Here is a 20995-nt window from a genome sequence, read left to right as displayed (position 1 = left end):
GAGATGATATTTCATAGTTGTTTTAATTTGCATCTCTCTTAGAGCTAGGGATTTGGAACATTTCTTCATGTGCTTGTTAGCCATCTGAATATCTTCTTCAGTGAAGTGTCTGTTCATATCCTGTGCCCATTTTTCCATTGGATTATTTACCTTTATCTTGTTGTGGGAAGTCTGGATTTTTAAAGAGTTCCATATTTTGCTTCTGTTCTGTCAAAATCACAATACTTGGTTGTGATGTCCAGACATCATTTTCCTCCTTCAGGTCTCTAGGTAGTTGAAGTTTCATTTCTGCATACTGCTAGTTCTGTTGACCACTTTCTTCTGGGTCTTTCATTTCCTTCATTCTCTTTTATGTGTAGAGACCAAGAGTTGCATCTTAAGACAGCAGCTTGCAAACTTTTAAGGTTTACGAAACCATCCTTCAAACTAAGAAGGCTGTATAATATTTGTGATTTTATGTCATTGCTCCACTCATCATTTCTGTCTTGTGCTAGATAAACTGTCCTTTTATATTCTGAAGATTTTAAAAGGTATATACAGTATGTTGTTAATTCATCAGAAAAATGCTACTTAAGATTTTTTTTTTACAACTTAGGATTTTTAAAAAATGTGTTTATTATGCCTATCATGCCTTTATCTAACCATCGAAGTCAAGATGAAAGAATAACTTGGATTTCTCTAGGTGAGACTAGAGATCTAAATCCATTTAAGTTTTCTATTTCTCCCTTGAATTTGGTGCGCCTGTCTATACACAAATATTAACTATAGTTTTATAAGATGTATTTTATTATTTTTTAATCATTTATCTTCCCTTTTAAAATTCATATTTGGCATTTGTATTCGACAGTAGAGTCATATTTGTAAAGATATATATGTGTATATATATATAGTCTATATTTCTTGTTGTTGATTGCCCACTTTCCACCAGTGGAACGGTTAGTGGATTTGAACAGTGTGCCTTTGAATTGGCAGTGCAGCTCCTTACTATTAGGCCATCAAGTCGACTCCAATTCATAGCAACCCTAAGATAAACAACAGATTGGAAACTTGTTGTATCCTGCACCATCCTCACTCTCTCTGCAACGCTCCAGCCTGCTGTTACAGTCACCCTGTCAGTCCATCTTGTTGAGGGTCTTCCTCTCTTTTGTGGACTCTCTTCACCTCTCCCAATATGATGTCTTTGTCCAAGGACCGACTTCTCCTGACAACATAGCCAAAGTATGTGAGGCGGACTTTCACCATCCTTGCCTCTAAGGAGAAACCTGGTTGCACTCCCTCCATGACAAATTTATTTTTTTCTTTTGTCCATGGTATATCCAATTCCACCAATCAAAATTACAATCTATATTCTTAAGTATTTTTGCCATATATTGGTGGTCTGTTTTGTTCTATGATTTCCTTCTTTAATTTTGCTTTTGATTAAGCCTATAATGATCAGAAACAATAGTTTTGAGAACACCTTTTCAGAAATAGTACAAGAATGTTAGATTTTTCAAGTACTGATTTCTGGAAATGGGTCTGTTGTCTTAGAAAATGGACAATGTCTTTATTGTGCTTGGTTTATTCTGCTAGAATTATGTTCTTTATTTTCCTCCTTAAAAACATAAAAGTGTCACTCCATAATCTTTGATATTTCAAGCTAACATAAGATCTAAGGGCAGTTTGATTTCTGATGTTGTTTTTCCTGCCAAGATGCTGACAAGACTTTCCTTTTCTCTGAAAAATTAAAACCTTTTCTAAGCTTGAGTGAGAATGACTCATTTTCTGTTTAATTCTGTTCCATTTTATCAAGTTTTGTTTTAAGAAAATCCTTTTTATTTTTAAATAAAATTTCCCCCCTCTGTATGTTATGTCTGCCATCTTCTCCTATCATGCCAGTCTCTCTCTCTGTTTCCTCAGCATCCTGCATTTCCTACATCAGTGATTCTCCAAGTGTGTTTCAATGACTGTGGTGCCCTGATAGATGTTTAGGAGCTGGATTGGGGTGTGAAGGAGGGAGAAGCTCTGATTAGTGGGAACTGTCAATGTCTGTATTATAAGTACTTCCATGCTAGCTGGAAACGTGCTGCCATTAAAGGGAGAGTAAGGAAGAAATGCAGACAGTCTGCCCGGCTGAGCTAGTGAGAGTTGACTTCATAGTCTCAGGGATGAACCTCTAAGGGTCCTCATGACTCTTCCAGGGAGTCTTTAAGGTCCTCTATTCCTGTAATAGTGAGCTCTGGAGGCCTAATGATAAGGAGTTGTGCTGCTATCCCAAAGGCACACAGTTCAAATCCACTAGCTGCTCTTTGGGAGTAGGGTGGGCAGTATCCTCCCAGTGATTTACTTCCTCTGAAAACCTGCTGGACGGTCAGCTATGCATTGGTTCCAACTCAACAGCACACAACAACAGCAACATTTCTGTAATTTCCAGTATTCTTTGATAACACTACAATTAAAAATCATCAAATCGCCCTTAGAATTTCTCCCAAGAACTTGACTGCCAAAAGAACAGACAAGTCTGTCTTGCACGAAGTTCAGCCAAAAGCTCCTCAGCAGTGAGGATGGTAAGATTTTGTTTCATAATACGTTGGACATGTTGTCTGGAGGGGCCAGGCCCTGGGGAAAGACAAAAGACATCACACTTGGAGAAGTAGATGGTCAGCAACAAGAAGACCCTCAATGAAATGAGCTGACACAGTGGCTACAACCATAGGTTTCAGCACAGAGATGGTGAGGATGGCACAGGACTGGGTAGTGTTTTGTTCTGTTGTACATATAAGCTATACGTGTGCAAATCCTTGTGTAGCAGAATATATTACAAAATTTGTGTGTGAGAATCTACCTTCCAGAGTAGATGATTGTGCAGTAGCTTTATCACATTCTATATCACAAGGTATATATTTACCCATTCATATAATATTGGGAAAGTCTGCAATTAGGGACCTCTTCAAAGTACTGAAGAACAATGGTATCTTTGCAATCACTTGCTATGCATCAGAGAGCTGGACAATGACTAATGAGGATAGAAGGGGAATTGATGCCTTTGAGCTGTGGTGCTGGGGAAGAACATTGAATATATCAAGGACTGCTAAGAAAATGAAAAGGTTCATCCTGGAGAGGGTTAAATCAGGCTGCTTCTTGAAGGCAAGGATTCTGAGGCTTCATTTGACATACTTTGGACATGTTGTAAGGAGGGACCGGTCCTTGGAGAGGGACGTCATGCTTGGAAGGGTGGACGGACAGTGCAGGAGAGGAAGACACTCTATGAGGTGGATTGATTCTGTGGCTGTGGTAATGGGGGTAAGTATGTCAGAGATAGTGAGACTGGCACAGGATAGAGCAGAGTTTAGGACTATTGTACATAGGGTCGTTATGAGTCTCAGGCAACTCGATGACACCTAACAACAACAATCATTTCTTGAAATGACTCTTTTCTGCTAGGACTTTGGTATAGTACTACAGCTATGCATAAGTTGGTAAGAAGTTGTATTGCCTATCCAAAGGTGCAGTTCTAATCCACCAGCTGCTCTACAGAAGAAGGATAGGTGGTCCCCTCCTGTGTGATTTATTGCCTCTAGAAATGACTCAGTGGTACATAACAACAATTGTACAAAAGGGAGTTGTGGTGCCTTAGGGGTAAGTGGTTATGCGGGAAGCAGGAGGCTCAACTTGCCAACTGCTCCTTGGAGAAAGATGGATAGTCTCCTCCTGTTCGGTTTACAGCCTCTGAAATGCCCCTGGAGGATCAGCTGTCGGTTCTGACTCAATAGCACGTAACAACAACAAATGTACAAATGAAGATGTGCCTTTAATGAACCGCCAAAAAAACTCAAATCCAAAAGTGCTTTGGATGTTAACTTCTAGTTCTTGCCATTGAAAGAAGGGTCAGAATAAATGGTACTAGATACTGACTTTTCTTTTTTTGGTTGTATAAAAAAAATACACTCTGATTTTCTTTTCTAGGATAAAAATAGATTTCTCAATTACTAATTTTGTTTTTCATTATTTCAAACACACTTGTATGCAAAGACATTCTTTCAACTATTAATAATCAGAGACCTGTTGGTCACTGCTGCTGTCTTTTGTCTTTCTTTCAGCATTGCCTCTAGGATTTCTCCAAAAATTGTTTGCCAGGAGTAAAAATGTAATTTGCTTGCCCTGGTTGGCAATATTGATTTGCCAGGTTTTTGTCTGGTTTTTTTTTCTCCCTTACTTCCCAAGAATTTTTTCAGTGTTCTAAAGTTGAAAATGAGGGCTGCCTATAGTATGCCCAGGCCAGGAAATTTTTGGCTTCTAAATATTTCCTGAATTAAATCCTTTCTATTCATTCCACCTGCCAAAACCTAGGTGGTACCCTCAGCATCTCCTCTGGTCCAGCATCCACCGCATCTTCAGTTCCGTCTCCAGCTCCCTTCCCTGCTCTGCTGCGTGCTGCAAGAAGAAGCTTCCAGGATCATCAGTCTCCTTACCGTTGTTCATACTGTGGCTGAGATCTGGACTCTGTCCTTCCTGTCCCTGAACATTATCCACTCCATCTTCTCTGCCCAGGTTTTCCAAAGGAACCTGTTAACTTTGATCATCCTGTTGCTTTGTGTTCCTGCCTCTGCTGAAATGCTCTTCTCTTTGTTCCTAGTCAGTGTTACACCTCAAATAATTTCATCTCCCTCAGGTCCACAGTGATTTCTCCCTTCCCTGAATTCTTAGAACAATATCCATTCACTTACTTGCCAGAATACCCACCATGTGCAAGGCATTCTGGACAGTTAGTACTGAGTCAAGCCATTGTGATCTCTGCTTCCTAATGAAGCATTCTGTGTTTCATGGGTGACCTGGTAGCATCACACTTAAGTGCTTGGCTGCTAAGTGAAAGGTTGGCACTCTGAATGCACCTAACAGCTCTAAGGGAGAGAGACCAAGTCATCTACTCTCATTCAAAACCCAAAACAAATCCACTGCCATGGTGCTGATTTAGACCCAGGGGGCCCACCACTGAGTTTAATCTTATTGAGAGAAGATGGCCTCATCTTTCTTCCATAGAGAGGCTGGTGGAGCCAAACAACAGAGCTTTCAATTCACAGGTGAGTACGTGACCCCTGTTCCATCAGAGTTTTTTTCTCATAAAGATGACAGCCTATAAAATCCTCTAAGGCGGTTCTACTGTCACATGGAGCTGCTGGGAATCAATGCCAGTTGATCATACCTTAAACATCGTATGCTCCAGGGTGGTGCCAAATTACGTTTCATATGGATGAACTGACCCTTCATTTAACTTGGAAACTTGTTAATGTGTGGGACTATCCTGTTTGAATGGAGATCTGGTAGCCTAGTGGTAAGAAACCACATGGCAATCCCAGAGGTGCACAGTTCGAATCCACCAGGTACTCCACAAGAGAAAGATGGACATTCTCCTCCTGTACAATTTAGCGCCTCTTAAAACCTGCTGGAGGGCCATCTATGAGTTGGTTCTGACTTAGTGACACACAGAGCAACAATCCTCTTGAATAGTCTTATCAATGTCCATATGAAAGGAATTGGGCAAACTTTGGACTTGCCTAGACCATTTGGAGGTATCCCCTACAAATACAAGATCGAATCATTGCATTTAGATGTTCTTCAGAAATTCTATTACTAAAAATAAAAATGGTGAAACCAGGGAGCCTAAAACTCAAAGGAGCCAATATGCAAATGTCTTCTTTTGCAGACCATGCCTAATCTTCATGATTTTTGGAGGACTTTTCCTTTAAATATGTAATTCTTGTTCCTTCCACTCATAATTCCCTCAGGCATCGAACACAGAAGGCCTCAATTTTTTAATGGAAATAAGCCAAAATAAAGGAGAAAATAGTGTCTGTGGTTCTACAAGAATCATAAATTCTTCAGGATTATAGTAGCAGCAGAAAAATACATAAGAAAGATAAGAGAGGGCTCTCTTTTCCCTACAAGAAATGCTTCATTATAAAATGATTAGAAAAAGATAAACACAGCCTGCAAACACTGGACCTCAAAGGAGGATTTGAAGTTTTAAATGGACTCTGGGCTGGGAAAATAAGGAATCAGATCTTACTAATGGAGAAGACACAGCTCTTTGCCAGAATTCAGAATATAAAGTAATATTTGCTAAATGCAAGTTCCCCGTCAACTTATAACTTTCCCATCCTCAGCAGCTTTATATTTCTAGACCTGTCTATCCCTAGACAGACTGACAAGGACTATTCAACATCAGTGGACTTTACTTTCAGTGCTTGGTTTACATGAGAGTCCACTTTGAAAAGAGCCAGCTGGACTTTTAGCCCAGGAACTATTGAATCGAACGAAGAACAACGTCTTCTGCCTAAATCAGAGGATCTCAACCTGGGGCCAGAGGAACTGCTAAGGGCAATATTGCTGGAGTTCATGGATTCTGTGAATTCAACGGGGGAAAGCCAGTCATATCCACTTGCACTAAGCTTTAACTAAGCCAACTACCACCCAACAAATCAACAAGAAAGAATGCCCAAACCCATCCAGTAATCCCAACGCACAGCAACCCTATAAGACAGAGGAGATCTACTCCATAGGATTTCCAAGGTGGAAAGACTCTACCTCATCTTCCTCCTGAGGTGCAGCTGGTAGTTTTGAACCATCTATCTTTTGGTTGATCACCAAGCATTTAACGTGGTGCCACCAGGACTCCTTCCTGAAGTGTAGATGAAAACCAGAGTAGCATTGGCTGTTTCTGGAAGTTTTCCAAAGAACCCTGGTTGCACAGTGGTTAGACACGCAGCTGCTAACTGAAAGGAGGTGAGTTTGAACAAACAAGCCAGTGTGAGAGGTAAAGATGTGGTAGTCTGAGTCATAGAGATTACAGCCTAGGAAATGCAATGGGGCTGTTTTCCTCTGTCCTCTGTGGTCACTGGAATTCAAGATGAAGCTTGATAGCAACAGGCAAGGGGTTCCCCCCCCAATAAATAACATTTTTTTTGCCACGTTATAGTTCTTGATAATATTTTGAATGATAATTTATACTCATAATTTCTTCACAGTAATGGTAATCTGATCTGTCACTAGGTCTTACTATTTAATGTTAGCAAAGAAGCAAAATCGCTGCTATTTTACCACATATTTGTGTTTGAAAATACTTTTCAATAATTTTATATTTCCATATAATTGACTCATTTTGAGATAGCATGTATTTTATTTTACACCCTTACAAACATTATTACACACACACACACACACACACACACACACACACACACACACACACACACGTGTTAAGCACCTCTAGCTCAGTTCCCATTTTTTATGTTTGTTTATTAATCATGTGGCTTTAAGTCAATGGAACATGTTCAGGCCAAAGTGTAGCTGCACTGTAAGCTCCCAAACACTTAGAATAATGTTGAATTTGCTACTTTTATCAGATGAATATCCATTCCATTCAGTGGCAGGAAATAGTAAAAACTCCATATAAACAGTCTGTTATTGTTAATTAGGGGTATCGAAAGCAGTAGCAGTAGTTGCATTTAACAATACAACTATAATTAAACCTATTGCCAAGTTTTTGGCAATCTTAACCATCAAAACTATCCTCAAAATAATACCATTATGTTTGTATTCTCAGCCTCTCCCCACCCTGTATTCTCATTTAATCACCACATTCTGAGAGGAAAGAGTGGATATTATTACATCCATTTTACAGATGAGGAAAAGTAGGCCCTACAGGATTTTTGTTTTATTTTTTGTTTTGTTTTTGTTTTTATCAGTGTGAGGTAAAAATAATCTCTACTCAACAGATGGAGAAATAATCTCTGAGAGGTTAGGGAAGTTGCAGAAAGACTCAGGGCTGGGATTCAAATCAAATTTGATCAGCTCCCCAAATCTTCCTTTTTTTCCATTGTGTTGTGCTCCATCTCTCACTTTCCTGTTGTCAAATTACGGGGCTGAAAGATTCTTAGAAATGAACCTCCATTCCCCACCCCTTCCCCAGGGACGCTCGCTCAGTTGAGTCATGAGGTACGTACACTCAAGGGAGAGGGAGATGAAGCATTTCTAAGATCTTTCCAATCTTTGGCACAGCTCAACCCAAGGGCCTCAGGAGAGGGTTATGAGGACTTTCTCCTTGAAAAGGAGCCCTGGGGACATCGTGCCTAACACATGAGGACTGTTAAATAAAAAGTCAGCAGTTCAAATCTCCCAGTGGCCCCATGGGAGAAAAATGGGCAGTCTTCTTTGGTAAAGATGTCCAGCTACAGAAAGTCAGAGGAGAGTAGTCCTTGAGTCAGAATCATCTGGATAACAGTGGGAGCTTCTCCTTAAAGGCCACTGCCCACCTAATAGTGGGGTTGTACATGCGTGTATATGTGGGGTGTACGAAAGGCTTCCCGCTCTGATCTCTTCAACTCAGGGAAATAGTATCTGCCAGCAGAGAACGTGTGTTTTAAATCAAACTAATAACTATGGAACAGGAATCCATCAGTCTCGTAGCTGTGGTTTTCAAATTTGGGGAGTAAATTTAATTCATGATGAATACTGGCATACCTAGTTTCCCCCCGAGGTGCAGGTAAATGCTATCACTCATTTGTATGGCAGGGAGGCATTTCCCCTGCTTTCTATTCTTCCTGGTTTCTTATTTGCTGTTAAACTGTTGCCGATCTCAAACCACGAGCATGTTGTTAACTCCAGTTTAAATAGCAGGCAGTAGTGGGAGTTCTTGTTCTTTTAAGAAATGCCCAGCATAGGAGGACTTGGAAAACTGCCCAAAGAATGTCCAAACCGGGAGAGTTTGCACAGAAGTGCAGGCGCAGCCCAGTTCCCCTCCTTTTTCTGGAAGCCCTTGTTTGGGTTGTTGTGACAGTGCCACATATAATCTGTTTCAACTCAAGTGAGATTGAAAGCCTGTGATGTAGTTTGTGTTCTCTTGTGCTGCCCACTGATTTGCTGACTGGGTTTCTAAACCCACTTTGAAGCTCTGCATATCATTCTTCCTTTAACTATCGTCATGAAACTGCTAGTTAGAAAATCATGCATAGTCAAATGTGGCTTTTTGCTAAGCAATTATCAAGTCTCACTTTAAAAGCCTGCCATGTACATCTTTGCTTCTTTCTCTGCCCAAAGCCCAGCCAAATGATTGATTCTTAAACATGCTGATGTAACAGTTAATCTCTATTTAAATGTTTACAAACTGTTTGTTTCTAGTAGACATTTTTGTGCATTATTTTCCTGTTCTGGAAAACCTAAACGCAACATGGAAGCAAACTCTGTAACTTTGGTTCCAAAAGCAAACTAACTTCCAAATAATATCAATTCACTGCCCCCAAAGCTTCACCCCAGCCTGCTTTCCTGAAAAATTCAGGCAAATCTTTAATTGAAATAGATTTTTTTCCACTTGAAATATAATTGTGCATGCACCCATATACTACTTTAATTTCCTTTGCTTAGCAGGGAGAAAGTTAACAGTAACGTTAAACCGTTGACCATCTGCAAGGAGAAGAGATTAATTTACACTACTCTCTTTGTCACAGAAGTTTAATAAAGAAGTGAGGAAAATCTGTAAAGCTAAGCTCTTTCTTTCCTCTCTTCTTTCTCCTTGTCTTTGTAGGAACTTTCACAATTACAGAACCTTAGTTTAATTTATTGCAGAAAGTTCACGGACAAAGGTTGACAGTAGCCGAGTTTAGGCAGAGGATGCCACAGGCTTACCTAGCTGTACCTTTCAGGCTGCACCCAGGTCTTTCAGTCTTCTCTTTCCTGCAGCGTGTGATGAAGGAGTTCTCCGGAGAGCGGGCTGTGTCCAGCCCTCATGTTCTGCTAATGCTGTGCACAGCCTGCTGCACGCTTCTCAGAGGTTTTGAAAATTACATGGCCACAGCTGCTTAAATTTTCCCCAGGAATGCTATAGGCTCTTGGCTCTGTTCCCCGCGGGTGTCACATCAGCAAACAGGCAGAGCTCATTGGATGATGAAATGAACCACTTCTGTGTAGACAATCTGAACACAATTCCAATTCTTGAGAACTGGGGAGTTGCTACCAAGACACAAAGGAAAACCCTTTTGGAGGGAGGTTCTGCAGAGAACTTGCTGAAAAGGCAATTAGCTCCCACGTGAGCCTTTAAAGGGGAAAGAGTGTTGGGGAAAAGGCTACAAGTGGTGAGCTCGAGAACGGAAATATAATATAAAATTTATAGTAAAAAGAGTACATTTCATCTTTGATTAAATAGCATGAAGATTTGAGAGCTGGGTGGGAAATCTTTTAAGTCTGAGGGAACAGGATCAGGAAAATTCAGCAGAAAACAGGGTGGAGTTGTAGTGGGGAGAGCATGGTATTTGGAAGGGGTTACTGCATCATAGAGTCTTGCTCTGATGCTGATAGAAGGTACCCTAGTGGCATCATGAGTCAGAACATTCAACTACTCTCAACAAAAAGGCCAGTGGTTCGAATCCACCAGTGGTTCTGCAGGAAAAAGGGGAAGCAGTCTCTTTCTGTGTGTGGGCAGTTCTGCGCCCTGTCCTTTGCGGTCACTGTGAATGAGACTCAAGTTGATGGCAAGTAAATTAAATTAAGGTAAAGTAAAGTAGGTAGTGATTTAAGATTTAACCTCTGACTTTTTTCAGCTTCAATTCTTCCATCTCTTCGTGTGTGTCTGTGTGTGTGTTTTCACATATTAATAGTCGCAGTATGCCCATCTTTCTATGAGAGTGACATAATAGAGCAGGTAAGAACTGGTTGCAGTGTTGCCGGGTACCATTTGTTGTGTTTTGGTGACATGACAGAGACAGTGCTGCTGAGGGCTTCACGTGGTTAAGATTTAGTCCTTATCTCCATGCTCTGTCAACTCAACTCTATTCATTGCCATCACGTCAGAACAGACTCCTAGCTGACCCTTCATTCTGTTTCAAATGAGAGGGTAAAACGCTCAGGAGAAGATTGCCCATCTTTTCTGCTGTGGAGCCAATGAACTAGTAGTAGTGGATTTGAACCACCAGAAAGGTATGGTCTTTGAGCTAGCAGCTCAGCTCCTTACAGACCACACCACCAGGGTTCTACAGTGCTGTGTGGTATGCATATGTGATGCCCATTTCACAAATGAGGGAACCATCACTCAGAGCAGTTGAACTGGTCCCATGCTGCAGCTGGTAAGAGCCCAGAGTTCTAGTGCAGTTACAAATAACAACATGGTGATGCATGAGGATGTTCCAGACTCTGGAAGACAGAAGCTTTTGAAATTTCCAACTCTTGGATTTTTAAATAATCCTATTTTCATTTATCATTATCCTTTTTTCACTAAACAGTGCAGCTATTCTGTGGAGTCTGTTCAAATAATATTTTTATACATTTCTGAAAAATATGCAGGCTTATTTTATTAAAAATTTTTAAAAACCAACACTTCTTCTATCCAAAACAATCCCAAATCCATTGTACTTATTTATTGATAATTTTGACACCAGTATCTCAGGTGGTTTCACTCCAGTGTTCACTTTCTCATGACTCTTAGAGTTGGTTCCCTGGAGAATATTGCATTCGAAAGGAAAAACACCCACGAAATGGGACCTGTCTCAAGGGCAGTCCCTGCATGGCTGCTGCCCAGTTCTTGAGTCTTTTCCTCTGTTAACTGGTGTCCATTCCCTGATGGAACCGGTCCTTCTTTACATCCTCATAATGGAAACACCCATCTACTTTGTATGAGATAGTCAAGCGTTACTCATAGATGTTGGTCTTTATCCAGAAGCCATATTATCCTTTAGTTTTATTAATATTTGTGTTAGTTGAGATGTTTGAGTAGCAATGAAAAGAAACCTAAAGCCAAAGGGCTTAAACAATGGGAACATTTTTCTGGTGGCCTCCTGGAAAGAAGCTGTACTGAAATCCCCAAAGCCATGGGGTTAACACCCTCCAGCTTCTCTGCAAGAGAAGAACGAACAGCCTCCTTGTGTGCTATTAACTGTCTCTGAAAACCCTCCAGAGGGTCAGCTATGTCAGTTTTGACTTGAACACACACAACACATATTAAGAAATCCATAGGTGGGTGGCTCCAGGAAACCATAATAGCTTCACTAATTTGGCATTTTAATCAGTAACTCAGATTCCATCAATATTTACTACTTGAGTAGACTAGGTGATCTAACAACCAAAAGGTTCAGTGACTTACATAATCAAACCTCATTTTTTCACTCAGTTCACAGTCCAATACAGGTATTTGGCTGGTGACCCTCTGTGGGAAGACTCTGGGGTTCAAGCTTCCACCCTGTAGCCTTTGATCCCACAGGATTTGTTAATTCTCTACTTGCAGAAACAGACAAAAGGGGAGAATTACACGGGAGGGTTTGTTTTGTTTTTTTCCTTTATAAACTAGGCCTGGAAATTGCATACCTCACTTCCTTTCCCATTCCTCGGGCCAGAACTCAGTTATTGTGACTGATCAGTGTGGCTGAGAGGAAAAGGAGAATGATTTGTGAAAAGCCAGCCGCTTTGTCCTCTGCATATGGACTTTCCTTCTGTTAATTGTAAGATGGCCGCCACATAGTTTTACAGCCAGATAGCACATTGCCGGACAAAGAGATGCTATTTTCTGTGTGTGCATATTTGTGTGTGTGTGTGTGTGTGTGTGTGTGAAGGTTTTTCTGAGACATCTGTGAGAGGCTTCCCCCTTCATGATTCACTGACTACATTGTAACCATGTTCACATCCTTGAAGTAGTTACTGGCAATGGGAAGGGATGAGCACAAGGGACCTGAATGATTTGGAATGTGTATGCAGTCATCTTCTTTGAGAGGTGGATTAAAAAAAATTTTTTTTTAAATTTCATACTGGTTTACTTCCAAAGTTCATATTCATTCTTTTTCACACCAGATCTTTCCCATTTCCTTTACCCACCCCTCCCTTCACCCATCAAATTGTGTGACCCTATGATTAACGTGTCTCCCTCTTCCCTCCATCAATCCACATTCCTCTGCTCCCACCCTCCCCTCCTTGGATCCTCAGACATGTTCTACAATAATGGTCTTATACAGTATTTGTCCTTATGGGACTGAGTTAGTTCACTTACCTAAATTCTCTCCAGTCCCTCCCAAGTTAGGTAAGTAATTTACAAAACCATTGCTCCTACATACTGTGTAGTATTCCATTATGTGAATGTACCACAACTTCTCAATCCACTCAATTATGGTTGGATATTTGGTTGTTTCCTTTTTCTTATGATGGTGAATAACATTGCTATGAACAATGGTGTACAAGTCTCCATTTGTGCCTCAATTTTCATTTTCTTGGGGTATATTCCAAGCAGTGTAATAGTCATATGGAATTTCTATGTTCAGCTTTTTTTTTTTTAAGTCAGATGTCCCCATGTGCACATGATTTTGTCACCAGGATGGTACTGGTTAGTATGTTCAGCTTTTTGAGGAAATGCCAAACTGCCTTCTAGAGTGGTTGTACCATTTTACAATCCCACCAACAATGTATAAGAGTTCCTATTTCTCTACATCCATGCCAACCTTTATTACTTGCTGTCCTGTTAAATTTTGCCACTGCTACTGGAGTGAGATGGTATCTCATTTTATTGCCAGTGATTTTGAGCATTTCTTCATGTGTCTGTTGGCTGTATGAATATCTTCCTCTGTGAAAATGCTTTCCATGTCTTTTGCCCAGTTTGTAATTGTTTTATCAGTCTTTTTCTTATGGAGACCCTGTAAGATTCTGTAAATTTTTTCTATGAGACCCTTGTCTGAAATGTTATTGCCAAATGTTTTTTCCTAATCAGTAAGGTGTTGTTTTTTTGTTTTGTTTTTGTTTTTGGTTTTTTTTCACCTTGTTGGCAAATGTCTTTGATGTGCACAGGGAACGTCCCATTCATCAGTTTTATGAGAGGCAGATTTTTGCACAGAACTGAGGTTCCACTGACAAGGAAGAAGGGGATAGATATTGTTCAATATGTAAGTACCTTCTAGAACTCCAAATAGAAGTTATTCATTCAATCCAGAGCAATATCTTTGGAGACGGAGGTGAAAGAATCTAGGGCAGGCTTTACTTCGACATGTGCTTTCCTTTCTGAAGCACCTCATGATGTGACTTATCTCCTTGTCCTCCTAAGTTTTCAGAGGTAATTTTTACCCAACAATATATCTTACACATGCACACAGAGAGAACCAAGTACATGTATACACTTTTAAAGGATAAATGTTAATTCTCAGATCTAGTAAAGCACAAGTGCTGAGTTTCAGATGGTGACCCACTGTCCAAATCTTCATGCAGAGAACACAGAAATGTTTTAGCCTGCATAGACTGTCTTTAAATTCAAAACTAACATTTTATATTTGGGAGAATTCATATAAGTCCCAAGATTTCAAGCTTCTCTTTAAAAATTGGAAGAACTGCTAATGCTGGACTTGTGTTCCTACATGGAAGCAAGGGGCTGAAGCTCAAATCCCTCTGCCCCTTGAAAGGAGGCATGCTTTCTGGGTTTGCTCCTCCCTAGTACACTCAGTAATGTCCACATTTGTGCCTACATTTGGACTGCCACCATGGAGCCGCCTTACCTGCCTGCTTGGCTTTAAGTTGCTTGACCCCAGGAGGCATTTGAGTTTGGTCTAAACATACAAAAAAAAAAAAAACCAAAAAAGAAAGAAAGAAAAATTACCTCTTAACTAAAAGACACTTCCAAATCACAAAGCGGTTAGTATTTCCACGTCGTTATACAAAACAGTATTGGTTTCTTTAGTTAATTCTTCTTTCATTTCCACTTGTTTATTTAAATATTCAGTGTGTGTGTGGAATACACATTGTCCAGAGAGTTGAAATCCTGTCATTTTAAATAGATTTCCGTTGAGAGTAAGAAATGAGCTTATCACTCAACCATTAAAAAACGCTCGTTTCTGTTCCCCTTCCTAGTGTACTTTAGCACAAACTAGAAATGCCCAGTAGGACTTCCAAGGCTGGAATCTTTACCGTGACATCTTTCTCCTGGGGAATGGTTGGTGGACTGCACCACCAGGGCTTCTTTATACTTCATTTTCCATATCTTGACAGTGGATATTAGTGTAGCCTCCATGGGTATAAAACAAGCAAGCAACCCCCCATGAGATTGAATGTGGATGTTTTCAGTTTCTAAGCAGCTTTTTAAGAAATTTTCATGGTTTTTTAAAAAATTAAGTTTTATTAATTTTAATGAACATTTACAGAGATTTTGGGTTTCCATTCATTCATTGTTGCATTATTTTCTCTATCCCCCCCCCCGTTCAATTCCCCCCCCCCCAAAAGTCTGTTTTAATTGTCCCATTGCCACAGTGCTTGTCAAAGCCAGTTCTGGTTAATCTCCTTTGTCAGTGTGTCCTTTGCCATCCCCTATCACTCCTCCCTGCGAGAGACTTCACCCTGATTCATAAGGAAAAGGGTATTCTCTTAGCTTCTTCCTGCTGAAGAGGGATGCTGTAGGTTCAGGGTGAAGATCTTCTCTCACTACTCTAAAGGGCCCCTTTGGCAATAGGAAACACATAGGCTATTGTGGAGATTGATTTTGGAATTTAGATGCACTCTTACCAATTGTGCTTAGCCGTACATGTTCATATCCTTGAAGATGTATCATGGAAGTGTTGCAGCCTAGAAGACACAAATTTAACTAACAAGTTAAAAGTTACATGAGTCAAAAGTTAAAAAGCAATAATATTCCAAGTAGAGGTTCTAATAGTGGCACAAATCAAGTTATGGGGGAAGGTAGTTCTTAAAATAAAAGGCCTATTGACTAGCATTTTGTCTATTATAGTATAAAGGTTAGGAACCACAAGATGTAGAGGCTCAACTATGTCATTTATTGTTCTTAAGTCCTGGACCAAATTCCATCTACCACAGGGTTGTTTTACAGCTTGGAAGTCCGCATTCAAGGCAGAGGTGAAGTAAGGAACTGCTTATGAGGTTTTCTGTCAATTCCAACAACTAAGAAATAGTGAGAAGAGTTTGGTCCTCAGAAGGCTTTTAAGATCAAATAATAGGCTCTTGTGTCCAGGAGAAAATGAATATACTTACCAGTAATGTTAATGCTCATCCACAGCTCTTCTGGGAGGATCTAAATCATTGAAGCGTCCTCCTTTGTTTCTAGCTGGGAGCTGGGGCTTGTCAGTCTTGTCAGCCACGAGGATCTGATGTCTAAGGAGCTTCTTAAGTCCACAGAGGCGGCTCCATCTACCTACCTGGCTCTTTGAGGGTAGTTCATTGAAACAAAGTTGATGGCTCACAGGTTCTTAAAAGTTTCTCCCTTAACTGAAAGGCTCTCCCTTGAAAACAAACAATTCTTTCAGACTAACTTGGCATTTGGCACGAGTAGGTCATGTATTAATACCTCTGACCAAGTAAAAAGACCCTCATGAAATAGAACAAAGTAAGACTTGGTTGGAAGTATACCTAAATGTTGTCACGGGTATTTCTGAGACACTCCTTTATATTGGGAATACTAAATAACTGAAGATGAATAAAACAATCAGCTCACCCTTCCAGGATCTCTGGAGTAACATAAAAGAAACTCGTTAGGGACAAAACCTTAATATGGGCACTGTTGACCAAAAATGGGGGGGGGGAGGGATTTTACGGTATTTGAAGGAATTTTAACTCTCTTTGTTAGAAAAGCAAATAAATGGGTAATGGGTGATGGAGACAGGCAAAGGAGCATGAAAACCAGTTACATATGTTTTAGAAATATTCCGTTCTTTCTGGATTGGGTAAACTTTAGGTGCATTAAGAAATGTGACTGATTTTCTAATTAACACCAGAGCTTACATATGCACCTGTGTGTAATAATCCTCGATGGAATTTGGGTAATGCTTCTACTCTGTTTTCATTTCCTCAAAAAAACCTCTTCTACACTATACCTTTGAGAAGTTATGATGGCACAGTACGTAACAAGCCAGACAGTTAACTGAAAAGTTAACAGTTGACTCACCAGTTATGCCTAGGAGGACAGATGGGCAGTCTCCTCCCATAAGGATTTACAACTTCAGAAACCCAATCAGTGGTGGGTCGACTTGGAGTCAGAACTGAGTTGGTGGCAGTGTTTTTATGACCCTCCTCTTCTAATAAGGGTAGAAGGGCTTTCAATATCCTGCATTATTCCTTTTTAAAAAGTCTTTGGATATTTTTATTCTTACATATTTAATGCAGGAAAATTTTAAAGTATATATAAAGAAAAAGAAGAAGAACGGTAAAGTAGCCAGAAGTTTCATCAGGCTGAAATAATGGATGCTGTTAAGATTTTAAGTTCTGGTGGTCTAGTGACAAGAAGCTGCGCTGCAATCCTGAAGGCATGCTATTCAAGGCCACCAGCTGCTCTGCAGGAGAAGGATGGGCAGTCCTCTCCCTTGCAGTTAGCTGCCTCTGAAAACCTGCTGGGGAGTCAGCTATGGATCGGTTCCAATTCTGTGGTACACAACAATAACAACAACATTAAGATTTCAGGGTATAACTTTCCAATCTTATTTTTAACTGGTTTCTAACTGGTTTTTAACTATGTTTTTGTTCTAACTGAATTGTATTCGATCACACACTGAACTTCATTCAACATACTGAAAAGTCAGTGTCTCTGTGGATTAAATGTTTTTCTGTAAATTACTTTTAGTAAATATATAGTGTGCCACTATGTCTAAATAAATTCATTTTTAGCAGACCATTTGAAGTGTTTCCGTGAACAGATGCAGCCCTGGACATGCTGAATGGCTATGCCAATAAATATGGAAGACTGGCCAACCAAATGGAAGAGATCCATGTTTGTGTCCATTCCAAAAAAAAGGTGATCCAACAGAATGCAGAAATTATTATAACAGTATTATTAGATCACATGCAAGCAAAATTTTGCTAAAGATAATTTAAAAATGGCTGGAGTAATAATATATTGACAAGGAACTGTTAGAAATTTGAGCTGAATTCAGCAGAGGCCACAGAATGAAGGTTATCATTGTCAATGTCAGATAGATGTTTGTGTCTTATCATACAAAAGTATGGTTAATAAGAAATCTCCCTTAATTATCCTTACGTAGAATCTATAAATCACCTTTCTTGGAAATGGAAACAAATATGGACCTCTTCCAATCTGTTGGCCAGACAGCTGTATTCCAATTTCCTGGCATTGACTGGTGAATACATTGAAGACTGCATCTGTTAATTTAAACAAGTCAGTTGGTATTCCATAGATTTCTGGGCCCTTCTTTTTGCCAAAGACTCCAATGCAGCTTCCACTTCCTCCTTCATTACCATTGGCATATGTTGTTGTTGTTGATTTCACAACTCATAGTGATCCTATGAACAAAAGGCCTGAAGCCCCTCTACAACTATCGACATTTATCAAAGTTTATAGAGTTTCCAGAGGCAAATTGTTTATAAGTGGATGCCACCCCTGCTTCAAACCTGTCATAGAATATTACTGGTTTAGTCGCCTGCAATGCATAACCACCTGATGTACAGCAGCTCTGAACCCTTCCCTGTCCTGAGCCAGTCTCATTAATTCTGACACACCAACCCCCATCACCCCAGTTACTGTCTTAATCCATCTCATCTGGGGTCTCATATAACACTTCCTGAAATTCCTCAGTGTCGATCAATTCTTTTTGGTACAGTCATTCTGTGTATTCCCTCCATCTTCTTTTGATGCTTTCTGGGTCATTCAGTATATTGCCCATAGCACCTTTCAATATTGTGACTTGAGGCTTAAATTTGTTTTTCAGTTCTCTCAGCTTAAGAAACACAGAGGGAGTTCTTTCCTTTTTATTCTCCCAATTTCGGCTCTCAGCACATGCCATTATAATACTTTGCTGTGTCTTCTTGAGCTACTCTCTGAAATCCTCTGTTCAGCTCTTTTACTTTGCCAGATTCTCCCTTTGTTTTGGACTCTCAATGCTCTGGTGCCATTTTCAGAGTCTCTTCTGACATCTTTCTCCTCTGTCTTTGTAATGACCTCCTGCTTTCTTCATGGATGGTATCCTTGATACCATCCCATAACTCATCTGGTCTTTGATCTGTGATATTCAATGTTTCAAGCCTGTTCTTAAGAAGATCTTGAAGTTCATATGGAATAGATTCAAGATCATATCTTGGTTCTGCACTTGTTGCAGATGATCAAAGAACAAAGCCTTCAGTATGGGTTGCATCTCAATATCAAGAAAACAAAGATTATTACTGCTGGACCGATAAGCAAAATCATGATGGATGGAGAAGAGATTGAAACTATCAACAACTTCATCTTACTTGGATCTCCAGTTAACACCCGTGGTACCAATCAGAAAATAAGGAGATGTATTGCACTGGGAAAGTCTGCAGTTAGGGACCTCTCCAAATGATTGAGGAGAAATTATGTCAGTTTGAGGACTAAAGTGTATATGATTCAGGCCACGGTCTTTCTGAGCACTAGCTGTGCATTTGAGAGCTGGACAATAAATAGGGATGATATAAGAAGAATTAACGTCTTTGAGCTTTGGTGTTAGAGAACTGAACATTCCATGGACTGCTGAAAAAAACAAGCATGCTTTGGATAGTGTGCAGCTGGAGTGGTTTTTAGAGGCAAAGATAATGAACCTTCACCTGATAAACTTTGGGCATGTTGCTAGGAGGGGTTGCTCCTTGATGTTTGGAAGGGTGGAGGGTCGGCGAAGGACAAGACGACCCTCGACCAGGTGGATTGACACAGTGATTACCGCAATCAGCTCTAGTGTGTCAGGAAGTGTGAGGATGGCACAGGATAGGACAGAGTTCATTCAGTTCTGTTGTTCATAGGGTCGCTATGAGTTGTATTCAACTTGATGGCACCTAACAACAACAAGAATCTATAAATGGACTAAGAAACAGTTATTTGAATGGAATAAGGGATGCTGCATGGTTTGAAATCAAGAAAGGTATGTGTCAAGGTTGGATCCTTTCACCATACCCTTTCAATCTATATGCTACGTGAACAGGCCAAAGACCTGGACTATATAAAGAAGAGGGTGGCATCAGAATGAAAGAAAGGTGACACAGTCTTTCCTGAAGAAAACATGTTTTGAAGCACCTATTGTTGAAGCTCAAAGGCTGTAGCTTTTGTTACAGATTACTCTTCAATATAAAGAAAGCAGAATTCCTCACAACTGGACCAATAAATAACATTGTGATAAATGCAGAAAAAGATCAACATTTTCAAGGATATTCTTTAACTTGGATCAACAACCAGCATCCATGAAAGTACCTGTCTGGAAATCAAAGGATGCACTGCGCTGGGCAAACTGTTGCCGAGCACCTTTCTAAAGTGCTAAAGACCAAAGATGTCAGTGTTAAGACTAAGATGTGCCTGAAGCAAGCCAGGGTATATTCTGTTGCTTCCTATGCTTGTGAGAGTTGGACAATGACCAACACAGTTCCCAAAGCAAAAATAGTCCCCAAAGAATTGACGCATTTGAATGTGGTGTCAGCAAAGAATCTTGAACATACCACAGGTGCAAAAAGAAGAAGTTCTCTCTTGGAAGAAGTACAGTCAGCTTGTTTCTCAGAAGCCAGAATAGCGACACTTGATCTCATATACATTGGACGTGTTATCAGGAGAGGCCAGGCCCTGAAAATGGACATCATGCTTGGGAAAATGCAGAGTCAGTGAAAAAATGGAAGACCCTTGGTGAGATGGATGGACACAGAGACTGAAGCAGTTGGCTTTTTGCACAATGGAGATTGTGGAGATGGCACAGAATCACTAAGGTGCATAGGATTGGTGTGAGTCAGAGCTCGCAACCACGGCAGCAGTAGACCATTTTTTTCCTTTAATACTGATTTATTTACAAAGCTTGACTACATTGTTTTTCACAGATCCTCCACATTTCCTTCACCCTTTCACCCATTGAATTGTGCACCCCTAGGACTAACCCCTATGATTATGATCTCTCTCTGAAGACTAAGGTGCATCTGATACAGGCCATAGTCTTTGCTATCACTTGTTATGCATCAGAGAGTTGGACAGTGACCAAGGAGGATAGAAGGAGAATTGATGCCTTTGAGCTGTGGTGCTGGAGAAGAGTATTGAATGTACCATGGACTGCTAGGAAAA

The 20995-nt window shown here is 40.2% G+C and overlaps 1 protein-coding gene across 1 annotated transcript in view; it reads left to right on the top strand.

Moving 5' to 3' along the window:
* FBXL13 (F-box and leucine-rich repeat protein 13) overlaps positions 1-20995 on the top strand; it is a 115508-nt gene that overhangs the window by 15060 nt on the left and 79453 nt on the right. The window contains 3 exon segments of the mRNA XM_006903700.1: positions 5951-6089; positions 9560-9570; positions 9573-9696. Coding sequence (XP_006903762.1) covers positions 5951-6089; positions 9560-9570; positions 9573-9696 — 274 coding nt within the window.

The sequence above is a fragment of the Elephantulus edwardii genome, unplaced genomic scaffold (genome assembly GCF_000299155.1).
Source record: "Elephantulus edwardii isolate Elephantulus edwardi_28Jun2011 unplaced genomic scaffold, EleEdw1.0 scaffold00022, whole genome shotgun sequence".
Lineage (NCBI taxonomy): Eukaryota > Metazoa > Chordata > Mammalia > Macroscelidea > Macroscelididae > Elephantulus > Elephantulus edwardii.
Note: the sequence above shows the minus strand (reverse complement) of the source record. Positions and strands in the feature narration are given on the sequence as shown.